Source organism: Mandrillus leucophaeus, unplaced genomic scaffold, assembly GCF_000951045.1.
Source record: "Mandrillus leucophaeus isolate KB7577 unplaced genomic scaffold, Mleu.le_1.0 Scaffold148, whole genome shotgun sequence".
In the NCBI taxonomy this organism is placed as follows: domain Eukaryota; kingdom Metazoa; phylum Chordata; class Mammalia; order Primates; family Cercopithecidae; genus Mandrillus; species Mandrillus leucophaeus.
Window position 1 is genome coordinate 4,520,235 of NW_012101454.1, and position 15,564 is coordinate 4,535,798.

At 34.5% G+C, this 15,564-nt stretch overlaps 1 protein-coding gene across 1 annotated transcript; it reads left to right on the forward strand.

The window, feature by feature from the left end:
* Positions 1-503: 503 nt before the first annotated feature.
* Positions 504-15,093, forward strand: C1GALT1 (core 1 synthase, glycoprotein-N-acetylgalactosamine 3-beta-galactosyltransferase 1). Its single transcript, XM_011974719.1, has 3 exons — positions 504-782; positions 4,279-4,946; positions 10,029-15,093. Exons 1-3 carry the CDS (start codon positions 563-565, stop codon positions 10,230-10,232), a joined length of 1,092 nt encoding a protein of 363 aa, XP_011830109.1. The 5' UTR covers positions 504-562; the 3' UTR covers positions 10,233-15,093.
* Positions 15,094-15,564: the final 471 nt, after the last annotated feature.

The window sequence follows — 15,564 nt, forward strand, 5'->3', positions numbered from 1 at the left end:
AAACTGTGCTGACCCTAGTCTTCCACAAACTAAAACTGTTTTTTACATTTGTAAAGGATTGTTTAAAAAGAAGATGCAACAGAGACCACATGAGACCCAAAAAGCCAAAAATACTTCATTTCTACTTCTTTACAGAAAGGGTTTTGCTAACTTTTGGGTTGGAGAATGGGTGGTGGTTGCTACCAAAGAAAAGGAAATAGACTTCAGTACTCAGAGTTAACAGCAAAGAAAGAAAAACAACATGACAAGTAGTCTTAGATCCAGAAAGGATCCTGATGGGAAGAATAGGAAATTCTGTGTGCAATTCTGACATACTTATCCATACCCCACCCCAACTATGACTGTCCTACTAATTAATCTGTTTTTATGAATTTTCCATAGTGTGCTGTTTAAGCAGCAAATAGAGGGGTAAACTCATAGATAATAAATAGCTAAATACTGTTAGAAATTAACTTTCCATTATAGCTAAATGTTACCAGAATTTTTACTCCTGTTATATATCTAGTTTTGATTTTATAACATCCTGCTAATTTTTGTTCTTACAGAAATACACTTTCGGGAAATGGCCTCTAAATCCTGGCTGAATTTTTTAACCTTCCTCTGTGGATCAGCAATAGGATTTCTTTTATGTTCCCAGCTATTTAGTATTTTGTTGGGAGAACAGGGTGACATCCAGCCTAATGTTCTTCATAATGATCCTCATGCGAGGCATTCAGATGATAATGGACAGAATCATCTAGAAGGAGAAATGAACTTCAATGCAGATTCTAGCCAACATAAAGGTATGGTTTACTTTATTAAGGAGTAAATATAAGCAGTATTTTAGTCTAAATTTTGTCATATCCCTGTCTATATCTGTTGATTAAAATGGGCTATATATTCCAGATACTAAATAACAGTTCTTGGTTTGCCTTGAGAGAAGGAATTGCTAAAACCCAGATTTATTTAGGGAATATTAATTTTGAATTAATTTTTAAGTAGAAATGGTTCAGAAACCGTGATTTGGGGAAGGGCATAACTATTCAGATTAGATTTGTTTCTGAAAATGTTTTTTTAGGTCCAGTTTTGTTATATGTGTGTCTTTGGTTTTTGTTACTTGTTTTGCTCATAGCTTTTGCTTAAGTCTTATTTTCCCAGAGAAACTTGAGGTATATATAAATTTCAATTTATATTTTTATAGTTAATATAACTCTTTTTTTTCCTCAAGAGGCACAAAGAACAAGGAAGTTAAAAACCAACGATGCGTTCTAAAGACTTCATTTTCTCTTAGCCTCCTACCTCTAACCAGATTTTCTCAGTTGAGTTATTTATGTGTCCCTTAAGTGTTATCTCCAAGTTTCTGTCCTTTAGCTGTTTATCTGTGTGACATCATCAACCCTCATAATTTTAATTTCCATCTATTTCTTACTGTCTTTAGCCCAGTTCCAGACATTGTGGGAAGACATTAACCCAATGCAAAGATCTCTGCAAAATATGGTTTGACAGAAAATAATATAAGTAGCTTGAAAACTATTGGAATTCTGGGATGCAGAGGGTCCACTATTCAGAGTTGCTTCTCTTCTCTTCCCAGTAATAATTACTTCTTCACTACCTCTCAATCAGAGGTTGAAGGGTGAGATTTCAAAGCCTGGTTCCGTTTTCTCAACTAGCAAACATATGCATACTGTGTCATATTTTGGGATTGTTTGTATAACAGTAATTCAGCTCTGAGCAGGTGCTCTGTGTTCTTACAGAACAGTTTGATCACTGTGTGTTTGCACTGTAGCATAGCTACATGGCTTTAGATGATCAACTGGAGCCAGATTTCCCTACTAACAGTAGGCCGTACTAGGCCTCACTATAGGCATGTGTATTAGATACATACTTGTCCAGCTCAATGGCCTACAACATGTGGGGTATGCTAAAAGTTTGTCTACTCCCTTCAGACTCAGCATGTGTAAATTGAGTCTCCTTTTCCTTCCTACTCCTAGAAGTTGCTCTTCCTCCTCTATTCTTTATTTTATATAGCTCATTAGCATCTGTCAGTGCCAGAAATTATGAAATCATGGTAGGTGATTGCCTTCACATGCTAGCCAATTCCATTTATCAGTACATTCTATGATACTTCTTTACCATTTTTCATCTTTTCCTCTTAGTCCACAGTGCATTTCTGATTCAAACCTTCAGCTATACCCATGTACCTGCAGTCAGCCAAACTTCACCATTCCTTTTGGTGAACTTATAACCTATTTTCTGTGTCATCTCTTTATTTTTATCTTTCTTTTTGTTCTACCCAGGTCCCTATATACTGCTCTGTAGGATTTATTAGCCACTACTTTCTTTTCCTTCAGCACATTGAATCCTTTGTTCATACCTCTATAATAACATGTCTTACTAGTTAGCAGTTACTGGTTTGTGTGTCAGGTTCAGGCTCCCTGAATGGACTGACTTTCTCTGCAGCAGGAAATGTGTCTTACTCATTTTATTCATCTCCTGTGCCAGCCCATGCCCGGTACAAAGTAATTAGTGAATGAAAAATTATTTATCAAGCGGCAGTGGACAAACCTGTCTTGCCTGAATGAAACAGATTGGGGATTCTTGCATTCAGTATTTCTGTCCATTCAAGGTTTGGTATATTTGTATAACTAAGAGATTGGGCTCCTCAAGGATATGAGATGTCTATGCTTTCTGACTGAAAGTAAGGTGATTTTGTCTGCTATTGTCCTTTTGGATTGTGAATCTTGATATTCAGAGGGACATGATAATTTTTTTTTTTTTTTTTTTTTTTTTAGTAGAGACAGGGTTTCACCATGTTGGCCAGGCTAGTCTCAAACTCCTGACCTCATGATCCGCCCGCCTCAGCCTCGCAAAGTGCTGGGATTACAGGCATGAGCCACTGCGCCCAGCCGGGACATGAGAATATTTTTATGTTCCACCCAGCTTTTCCCATTATTTCCTCTCAGTTGGTTAACTAGTATATTATGCCTTCATTGTTAATTTCTCATAGGACTAAGTAACTTACTGTTTGACCTTAATTTTAAGTACATACTTCATCAGGATACTGCCCAGAACATTGCTACTGAAAGTCAGTTCATAGACTCATTCTGGTCCTATAACTAAAGAATGGCTGCTTACTTGGGAGTAAGCAGAAACTTTTATTGTAATTGGAGTAATTTTGTCTGAAGCTAAAAATAAAAATATAGGGCTTGTGTTTTATATTTCTGTTAGTTTTGTTTTTCTTATAATTCATTTTTATCCTATTTACACAGTATAGACCGGTATTAGAAATAAAAATTGGCCTTTCACCACAGATAGCTTAAGAAGTACTCATCTAGAATGCCATCATTGAGCTCTTCCTGTACACCAGTGTTACTCAAAATGCGGTCCTGGCCTGACAGTTTGTAAACTGTTTGTCTGCACAAGATAATGAGGTTACACTAGGATGTAAATCAGTTTTAAGCTCACTGCTTAGTTAAGTGGACATTTTGGTTGGTTGGTTCTAATGGTAGGCCCTTTTCAAAGTAATGTGTTGCTTTATATTCTGGTATAAGCTCCTTATTTCTTTGCAAACCACTAGTTTAAACAACACTGCTCTAGTCTTGGAATTGCCACGTCTACCATTGTTCTTTTCTGTTTTTGATTGGTGGGTTTACATTTTGGAATGAGGTATGTTACTATCAGGAAGTAATCTCAACTCCTGTGCTTTGAACTTTTACCACCTCTGGGTACTTGTAGAAATTCTTTATAGTTGATTCTTGTGAACTTCAAAAATGAACTGCCACTTCAGCAGCATGTCTTTCCTGCTCTTCAGAAACTCATTCAGAGCAGTTAGAAATTTCAGTCAATAATCTATTAAAAACCAGCTGCTTTCTTCTATGAAGTGCCAAGCAGAGACTATTTAAGGCAGCATTTAGCATGGCTATGAAGCACCAGGAGAACTTATTAAAATGCTGATTCTGATTCAGTGGATCTGGGTTGGGGCCTAAGATTATGCATTTCTAACAAGCTCCCAGGTGATGCTGTTGCTTTTAATTGGTAAACTACAGTTTGAGAGGAATTTAGATTATAATGTCAACTCTTATTAGCTCCAGTGATTTCTTGGATAACACTGACGTGAAACCAATAAATCAGAATGTCAGTTTACATTAGGATGAGTTTTGCTTTCCTTTGGCTAAATCACTAATAGAGGGATAAATAGGAGAACCTTTGAAATTAGGAAAATGCTTTCTTCAGTATAATTTATTAATATTTGGATTTTACATCTATGTAAATAACTTTTTAAAATGTTTTGTTTAATAGATGAGAACACAGACATCGCTGAAAACCTCTATCAGAAAGTTAAAATTCTTTGCTGGGTTATGACCGGCCCTCAAAACCTAGAGAAAAAGGCCAAACATGTCAAAGCTACATGGGCCCAGCGTTGTAACAAAGTGTTGTTTATGAGTTCAGAAGAAAATAAAGACTTCCCTGCTGTGGGATTGAAAACCAAAGAAGGCAGAGATCAACTATACTGGAAAACAATTAAAGCTTTTCAGTATGTTCATGAACATTATTTAGAAGATGCTGATTGGTTTTTGAAAGCAGATGATGACACATATGTCATACTAGACAATTTGAGGTGGCTTCTTTCGAAATACGACCCTGAAGAACCCATTTACTTTGGGAGAAGATTTAAGCCCTATGTAAAACAGGGCTACATGAGTGGAGGAGCAGGATATGTACTAAGCAAAGAAGCCTTGAAAAGATTTGTTGATGCATTTAAAACAGACAAGTGTACACATAGTTCCTCCATTGAAGACTTAGCACTGGGGAGATGCATGGAAATTATAAATGTAGAAGCAGGAGATTCCAGAGATACCACTGGAAAAGAAACTTTTCATCCCTTTGTGCCAGAACACCATTTAATTAAAGGTTATCTACCTAGAACCTTTTGGTACTGGAATTACAACTATTATCCTCCTGTAGAGGTAAGTTTAGAAATTTTATTACTATGTTAATACTCGGACTGACTGAATTTTGTTGATAAAAACGTGTTAATATGTGTATGTTTCTTTAGTACCAATAATGAGGACTCTTTCTTATTTATTTGTTTTTGAGACAGAGTCTCACTCTGCCTCCCAGACTGTAGTGCAGTGGCGCATCTCCGCTCACTGCAAACTCCACCTCTCAGGTTCACAGTGTTCTCCTGCCTCAGCCTCCCGAATAGCTGGGACTACAGGTGCCTGCCACCACGCCCGGCTAATTTTTTGTATTTTTAGTAGAGATGGGGTTTCCAAGACCATTAGCCAGGATGGTCTCCTGGCTTTGTGATCCACCAGCCTCGGCCTCCCAAAGTGTTGGGATTATAGGCATGAGCCACCACACCCGGCCCTTTCGTAGTCTTTTTAAATAGAGTGACAGTATAACAAAATAGATGAGAACAGGGACGTCAGCAGTAGTCACTTAGCAAACATCTCTTGGTTATATGCCAGGCACTGAGAATGTAGAAGTACATCACAGCCAAATTCCAGTTCTCGTGAACCTTACATTCTGGATGAGGAGATATACAGTAAACAGGCAGACTTATAAAGATAAAATAGGATTTTAGTAGTAAGTGCCCTGAAGAAAAATAAGCCAAGTAAAGGGATGTAGAGTGACCCAGAATGGGATGGAGTCCTCTGGTTTGGGTGATTAAGGAAGGCCTCTCAAACAGGTGACTTTTGAGCAGAAACCTGAGTGATATTAGAGAGCAAGCTGTGTGAAGATCTGGGTAAAGAGCCTTCTAGTCATCAGGAGGACTTAGTGGAGGTTCAGAAAGACCTAGAGTCAAATCCTGCTCTCCCACTTAATAGCCGAACGACTTGTCTGACTTCTGAGCCTTAGTTTCCTCATTTGTAAGATGGACATAATGTACTTGTCTTATTTAGTTGTAATTACAACATAGTACAGCCCTTCACACAGTAAGCATTTAATAAGCCTTGGCTCACATTCCTGAGAATTGTATCTAAAATACATTATTTTGTGAAGTATTCCAGTTGTACAAATATTTCAGAATATACATTGTACTTATGCCCCAATCTTTACCAAATATTAATCTTTTACCACATTTGTTTCAGAGTTTTTTAAAGAAAAAAATGCTATAGTTGAGGCCTGTGTACCCTCTCCAACCTCCTTCCCTGGAGTTAACCACTGTCATGAATTTAATATTACTCATTAACATGAATGTTTTATATTTTTCTACATGTTTATGTATCAATAACATATAATATTGTTTTTCAGATTTTTAAATAAGCATCTTTCTACAACTTCCCCTTTTCATACAACATTGAGCTTTATCAATGTTAATTATGTATGTGCTATGTTCATTATTATAAGCATTGCTTCAGTGGATAATTGAATGAGACCGGGGATCATGAAATCTAATTCTCTATGCCTTCTTTTCTCTGGACCTAACATATAAATAATAGACTTCATGCTACTACTCTCATCTTCATAAGGCAATGCTTTCAGATCATCATCTGGAACAGTGATTCTCAACCCAGGGCAATTTTGCCTTCAGAGGACATTTGGCAAGGTCTGGAGACATTTTTGGTTGTTACAGCTAGGAGGCTGCTACTGGCATCTAATGGGTAAAAACCCACTACATTATAAACCTACTAATTGCTAAACATCCTAAAATGCACAGGACAGCCTCCTACAACAAAGAATTACTCTTGCCCAAAATGTCAGTAGTACCATGGTTCAGAGATCCTGTCCTAGAACATCTGACCCGAGCTTTAGGTAATCAGCTTTAAAAGGAAACTTTTCATAATCTGTTTTTCTGTTTTAGTGAGAGTACCATTTTGGATGCTTGTTTGATGTAAACTTTTCTTAATATGTTCTGACCATTCCAAGATGACTTGATCTTTTCCTTTCTTAATTCTGTATCCTTTTCCCATATAAAAAATTTACCCAAATTCAAGAATATAAACATGTAGCAAATACATCCAAATGCACATAAGATATTACTAAGAGTATCTAATGTTGGGTATACATACAAGAGTAGCAAAGGGACATCATAATTGTCATTATTTTGTAAACAGTAAAATAGCCTCCCTTTCAAAAGTACTGCCTATAATTCCTGTTTGCAAATAAAGTATACCTAACAATATGCTTTATATGAACAAAATAAATATAGTGCATCCTTTATTTACATTGTAGTGGTTTATTAAATGGATGGCACATTTGTTCTTTCTATAAAAATTTATCCAATTATGTTGAAGAACATAAAACAGAATTCAGAGTACCAAAATTGACCCATCAATCTGACATTGCCTGTTCTCCATCAGGAGATTCTTACATAAACCCAACGTGAAACTAAAATTCTATTATTATTCATCTATCATTTAGTAAGTTTTCTTCCCCCTAAATGAGTTTAAATCTTATACTTTTTTTTCTATGTACTAATTACTGAAAATACAGAAAATTTTTATCTAGCGAGCCAGGGTAAAAGATACTCTAATTCATGAAAGAGTTACATTCCTAAATTTCTTGTTCAGAACTGACTCTTAAGCAGTTCCCTTCCCACTCCACCTTCTTAGTAATAGACTTTTCACCAGAGAAGTTGCAGTGAGTCTTAATATGGTAGATTTAAAATATATATGTAATTGTTTATGTATATCTCTCTACATGAAAAATTGACTTTTCTGTAGGTCAGAAGTGGTCAAATATGATTTATTTTATTCTTCAGTTTCATTTACATTATTCTGTCTGAAACATATTAGTACATAATTGAGGTAGAGAGCTCCTGATTTTTTTAAATTGTTAACTAATTATTCTACTGCCATTTTTTAACTCATTACTGATTTAAAATATCTCGTTTATCGTACACGATAGATAGCCCTTACTTATAGTAGGATCTATATCTGGGATTTCAGTTCTATGCCATTGTTCTAATTTGATTTTGGCCCAGCACCATATTATTTTGAACCTTGTAGCTTTACAGTAATTTTAAGTTACTATTCTAAGGGCAAATTAACTCTTCTTTTTTTCTAAGTGTTTTGGCAACTCATTTCTTTATCTTTGCATACAAGCTCATTAATCTAGGGATAACTGCCAAGGATTTTTTTTAAGTTGCCTTTTAGGTCCTTTGGTCAAGTTTTATAAACCATTTCCATAGGTACGCAATATTTCTGTTACTGTTCTACTTGGGCTTTTTAAAAACTTAACCTTTTTACTGATATATATGAAAACTTACTTGTTTGGTTTTCTTTTTAAGCATCTTTAAAATCTGGCTTTGTAACTGAATTCCCTATTCTGATGATTCTTCGCTTGAGATTCTTGAGTTTTTTGGGTAACCATAATTGTCTGCTAGCTCTTGTTTTCTAATAATTATAGCTTTTTTCTTTTATTGTCTTTTATTGCATAAATGCCTAACAGAATCCTGACTATCCAGTAAAATATAAATAAGAGTAACATAATTAATGCAGTAAATCTTATCAAAAATATTAATTATTTTAGAGAACATAAAAATTGCTTCCAGAGGTCAGCAATTTAAAACTATTACTGGTCTAGTCCTTAAGTTTAATATGCACTGGACAGGATAGTAGTCACTAAGGTACATGTGGTTATTGAGCACTTGAAATTTGGCTAGTCCAAATTGAGACATGCCATAAATAAAATACACACCTGGTTTCAAGAATGGTTTAATTAATCATTGTAAAACTATTGCATGTTAAAACAATATGATGAAATTTTTCCGTTAAATAAATTTCATTTTTTTTCCTTTTTTTTACATTTTTAATGTGGCTACTATATGGCTCACATATCTGTTGGACAGAGCTAGTTTAGATAATCACAAGTTGACCTATCTGGTTATTTTTCCTATTTGCTTTTATTCTGGTATTTCCTAAAGGTGCAAGACTAGGTTGTCTAAGAATCCACATATCCAGTGTGTGTTTCAAAGGAAAGTTCAGAGATAACAGCAGAGAAAATGCAGCGGACAGTTTGATAACTTTTACTACACTGTAAGCTACATACTTCCAAACATGAATTACTAGATTTATTAAATATTCAATCAATATGCATCTTCTCTTGGAACTTGCTAGACTATCTCCCTCATTCTTTACAAAGATGTCAGATGGAGCCTGAAGTTTTGTTGGAGTCACCTGGATGACACCAACGTTCTCCAGATACCAATTCTGATTCTAGGTTGACTGCTTAATTCGTCTCTTTTTGTCTTCTTAATTTTACTGCTTTCTTGTTCATTGTATTGTTGTTTTATTTTAAACTTTGTTCTCATACCAACCCTATTAGGAATTTATGAGAATTACATAATTGGACAAAGGTTTAAATCTGACCTACCTGAGGGCCACCTGATACGATTTTTCAGTCAATAATAGCTAACATTTATTGAGCACTTATTTTAAGCAAAGGGTAATTCCAAGCATTTTACACACATTGTCTCCTTTAAATAACCACCTTTTACAGATGTGGAAATTGAATCTTACAGAGAATAAATAGCTTACTCAAGGTCGTATACTTGCCCACAAAATTTGGGTTCAAACCCAAGTCTAGCTTGAGAGCTTTGTCTCAAATACTGTACTGCTTGAGTTGATATATATAGATGAAGTGTATTGGGTTGTAGACACCTAATGGGCAAGGCTTTGTAGTCACTGAATGCCCCAGAGGTATCTTTCCGAGTCTGAGCCACGCAAAAAATTACAGTAAGAAAATTAGGAAGAGAAAGCAGATGTTGGAGGACATTTATCCTCCAACATGCTGCTCTTTTGATTTGAAGAAATCTCAATAATTTTATCTGCTAAAGAGTGTGAGAGAATATTATTTCAGTTAAAAATACTTTCCACAATTTCACTTGGTTTCACCAATTTCAATTAGTTTTAAATCATTAGGACATCTAAGTAAACTATTGATTTATTCCACAGGTCTAGTATATTAGGTTCCTTTGCTTTACCTTGCCATCTTTAATGTTTGCATTCTTTTAAAATTACATTGTCCTTTATAAGTATGTAAATATTGTATGCTAGCAATGTGCTGTTTATTAACAATGCCTGTTTCCACTACTTTTTTAGGGTCCTGGTTGCTGTTCTGATCTTGCAGTTTCTTTTCACTATGTTGATTCTACAACTATGTATGAGTTAGAATACCTCGTTTATCATCTTCGTCCATATGGTTATTTATACAGATATCAACCTACCTTACCTGAAGATATACTAAAGGAAATTAGTCAAGCAAACAAAAAGGAAGATACAAAAGTGAAGTTAGGAAACCCTTGAAAGAAAATCATGAGTGAACAAAGGTAAAATGTCTAGCATTGCACTGAAAAAGGACTTCTGCATTTCTGACATAGAACACTGGAATCCCAGTGAGGAATTCTAAGTGAACATTCCTTATAGAAACCTTTCACATGAATGACTATAAACTGAAGCTTTAAATGAGCTGTGAAGTCTGTTAAAATGTGTTTTGATACAGTAATATATAAATATATCTATATATATGAAGAACTTGTGTTTTTAAAATGGTGGCCAGGTAGAGGAATTAGAAAAGAGATTTTGTTGCCTGTTTTCTGACCATCTGTATTATTGTCACTGAGAAACTAAAATAATTAAATTTACTAAAACTATACTGCACCATGTTAGTAATAAACAGATCTGCCTTAAAGAAAATTTTAGAAATATTGTTGCTCAGTGTTGTTAATACAGCTCAAGAATTGAGTTTATATTTGCAGTATGATATAAATGATCCACCCCCCTCCACACACACACACACACACACACACACACACAGAGTTTTTGTCTAATGAAAATATTGCTGTGATTATTTATAATTGGTAGTATTTCTTCCAGAAGAAGCTAAAATAAAACTGGCACTTACCCTGAAGTGCATTAATAAAACCACACTTTAAAATTTTCATGGGCCTTGACTATATTATATACTTGATTCTAATTGGTAATCTTTTACGGAATCTCTGTTGTCTCTCTTCTAAATATGTTTAGCCACTCTTGAATACCATTCTCCACTATTAATTTACTCAAACCATTCATAGCATTTGTAAACATGTATTTTACAATATTTGTTCCCAAATTTACCCATTGTTAATTATGAGTAACTAATAAATTTAATGCTATTTGAGGATGCTTTTCTTATAACAGTGCCACTCTCAGGAATTACTGACATTTTAAATTGATTATTTTAAACTCTTTCCAACTACATAGTTACGGTTTATTTCATTGTCATCCTGTTGAGATGAGAACTTGTTTGTGCCTTTCATAACTTGTTTAAAGCAGAGTTTTAAAATTCATTTATAGGATCTGAGGTGACTGTTAGTTACAGTGGCAAGATTTTGACAAGAATTAAAAACAATAGAAAATGGAGAGTGCTTAAACAAAAATGTTATATATTGAAAGAGTAGATACTTAATTTATAAATAAGTCTGAAGGTTGATGCTATTTTGGGATAATTGTTTTGCTAATGGATAGTTCTAACAACGCAGAATTACCTAGTCAAGACTGTCATCGAAAACATTCACAAATGTTTCATTCTATTTTTAGTGACTCTGTTTAAAGAGTTTCTGAAGGGAAAGAAATTTTTTATTTTTATTATGTTTAGCAGTACTCAGTGTGTCATAACAGAATATTTTACAGACTTTCTATGAGATTATTTTTATGGTACAAAAGATTTACATTTCCCTTATGTTTATCATTATGCCAATTTTACATAGCTGTCGTGCCACTGACTCTGCTATTTAGCTAAGTAATTCCTTTTTTCGGAGACCGTCTCACTCTGTCCCCCAGGCTGGACTGCAGTGGTGCAATTCTCCTGCCTCAGCCTCCCGAGTAGCTGGGATTATAGGCACGTGCCACCACACCCAGCCAATTTTCATATTTTTAGTAGAGATGGGGTTTTGCCACGTTGGCCAGGCTGGTCTTAAACTCCTGAACTCAAGTAATCCACCCGCCTCGGCCTCCCAAAGTGCTGGGATTACAAGTGTGAGCCACAGCGCCCAGCTAGCTAAGTAATTTATATTTATTGTGCCAAAACATGTCAAAATCATGACCTCTTTGAATGGTGTATTTGAGAGGATGTTCATTTCATTGGCTAACCATGGACTACTCTGCCCACATAGTGAAAACATGCACCAATTTTTACCTATTATCATGGTAGTATCATCTGCCAAAATTTCAAGGCATTCATTTGATTCTTTGAACAGCTCTTCACCATGGTGTGTACATGAATTTTCATATGTGTTACTTGACTAGAAGTATAAATGGTTTACTATAAATATCCAAAAACCTTAAGATTTGCTCATAGGAAATGAATGTTGTGATGAATCCTGGGCTCTAGAGTCAGACTTGCTTGGATTTAAATTCTTGCTCCAACACTTACTGTTTTTGTAACCTTGAACAATTTTACTTAATCTCTCTGTGTCTCAGTTTCCTCATCTGTAAATTAGGGATGATAATACTGCCTACCTCACAGGATTTTTATGAGGATTAAATAAATGTAAGGTTCTTAGAACACTGTCTGTCCCAGAATAGGGAGCAATAAATAGAAGACTGTATTATTATTCTGTTACCTTGGAGTGTAAATACTGCATTTAAGTGAATGAAAAATTTGCTTTGACCAGATAAGGAAATAATAGCTATTATTTATCAAGTGCCAACTGTATGCTAGGTACTGTACTTAGATAATCTGTGTATAATAGTGTTAATCCTCAAAATTTGGGTGTTTTTCCCCTATTATAGATAAAGAAACTGAGGCTCAGAGAATTAAAGTAACTTTGTCACTGTCACAAAGCTAGTAAGTAACAGAGGTAGGAGTTATATTCAAACCCTATGTGTTCATTTGAACCGTCTCAGGCTTGGGGTTATTCATTTAGCATTATTTCCATTTTTATGTATATGTTATGTGATATCTGATACATTGGCCAGTAATAGTCAAATTAACCCAGCCAAATTGTCAAAGTGATTCTTAAACTGTGGTTCTCACACTTGCCCAGGATGTTGTTAAATGCAGATCTGAAAACCCCAATCTCAGAAATTCTAATTTAAGCATGGGGCCCAAGAGTATGCATTCTTACCAGATACCCTAGGGCAGCGATTGTCAAAAGTGTGGTCCCAGCAAACAGCATTAACATCACCTGGGAACTTTGTTGGAAATGCAGCCTCTCTCAGGGCTCCATCTCAGATCTACTAAATCAGATACTCTAAGGGCAGGGGCTAGCAGTTGTGTTTAAGCAAACTCTGCAGGTGTCTTTCTTATCCTAGTTTGAGAACCAGTACCCAACAACCTACGTGATTTTGGTGCAAATAGTGTTTGAAACACACGAAGATTACTGCCCCATTACTAAGACATTTTTCAAAAAGCATGTTTTAAATCACTGTAGTACAGGATCACACTATATTAAATCTAAAATAAAGATAAATTAAAGGGTCATTGGATCATTCATTTTGGCCAAATTTTTAGCTTCTCCAAAGTGACTAATATCAGGGCCCACAATAAAATCTGTAATTCTCCAAGTTTAGTAATTTTATGTTGAGGCAGGAAGGGTTCATTAAGTACTAATAAGTACATAATTTATTAAAAGCATACATAAGTGTCATCAAAAAGTTCCACAATTGTTAAAAAAAAAATTGAAGTAGTAAATGCTATTTTATAACATACATTTTTCTGCTAATTCATTGTTTTGTTTGACCTAATAAAGCAAAAGAAAAACAAAAAAGCAATTCTCCAAGTACTTCATAGAGCACATAAAATCAGATTTCATGATGATGATGTATTCACTATCTTTTAGATTAAGATCTTTGTTATTTGGTAAATGATTTTAGTATGGTTTCAAAACAAGGCTTTTGATGTCTTATGCTCTCTAATAATGGTATGCTTGTATTTTCTAGTGGAAAGTTCATAAAGCAGATTTTTGTCCCAGTTTGCTTTCAAATACGAATTTCAGAGGAGTTTTTCTTACTGTAATGAGGTATGAAAATAAATCACTGATCAGCTCTTAATATTTTTTTAATATGGAATTGGATTTGAGCATTAAATTTGCTAACTGGTTAGTTTCACAGTTTTCTTGAGTATTAATTTTTCCCTTGAGACTGTCAAACTATAGTTATTACCAGGTTGATGCACTATTTATTATACTTGAAAGAATCCCTTGATTAAATTATAATTAGCATTTTATTTGCCATTTAAGTTTTCAGTTCATTAGACTATTATTCTTTGACGGTTTCTGCCTTGTGTTTATTGCCCTTCTTTATTTGCTTTATTACTAACTTCCATTTTCTAGTTACTCTTAAATGCTGCCTTCACAGGGTTAATTTGGCTGTTAATAGTGATTAGAATTTTTATTACTTAATTGATAATTTTAAACCTACTAACTAGGGTTCCCTATAAAACGGAAAGTAAAAGTCTAAGAATAATGCCTGCTGGCTTTGGAGATACTTGCCCTGCTTAAAACTCTATAATTTTAAATTAATTCTACATCTACAATTATTAAAGGAAGTTGTTATTTGGATTCTTCCACTCACCCTTTTCTCAAAAACAACAACAAAAAAATCTCATTTGCTTTATTTTTCTGCTTTATAGTAGGCCTGACAGAAACATACCGAAGCAATCTGGCAGACGTGTGGTAGATTTTATGCTAAATGTTAATGTAACCTCTGTTGATTTTTTTAAAAATGTGTTTATATATAAGATTTGAAATAAAAACTTTAATACAGGCTAGAATAAGGAATTTTACAAATTCTCTTTAGAGAAACCAACTCTAAAGTTTTAGAGTTGAATTGTGCTCTATTTCAACTCCCTTACCTCTCTAGTTTTCAGTTTATATTAAGTTTTAGTAACTTTGCAGGGCCTTGCAAATTAATAACCTACATGAAGTATATTATTAGAGGGAAACTAATCTTACTGCTGAGCAGTGTGTTGTACTACATAGTGAATGTTTGTGTTTTGGAATTTAAAAATTATTTAAGGTAATGGTGTTATGAATGGTTTAAAAATGTCTGGTGACTTGCTTATTTTAAGTGATCACCATTAAGTCAGAAAAATGTATTTTTAAATGTTTCTTGAAGTGCCTTTTGAACATTTTTAAACAGCGGATTTAAATAATGCATAAAATAAATTGCCGTGTTCAAAGTTGTTTCATCTGATTATTTTTAACCAATATAAAAGTTGTGAGATAAATGTTGTCTTTTATGGGTAGTTTGGGGTTATTTTTCCAGAAGTATAAAATTGTTTTCCCATCAAAGCTATTTAGTTTGAATAGGCTTACATAAGTTTTACTGCAATATGTATTACTTACTTTAAAGCAACAAAATATTCCACCTCTGACTGAGAATAATATACTGTGAAAAAATTAGAAACACTCTGTAGTCCAGGTAAGTGTGTCTGGATGGGTGGGGGCAGAGGAGGGGAGAGAACCTCATATATTTAGAGAGAGATTGCTTCTGTGCTCCTTGGTATATTTGGATCTATTGCATACACAGAGAAATTAGTTTATTCAACAAATAATTGTGGCAAGCATCTGCTAGAAATACAGTGGTGAGCAAGACATACAGGATGTCTTAATTCTAGAGTTAGAAAATAAGCTAGTAGATGAATAAATAAAGT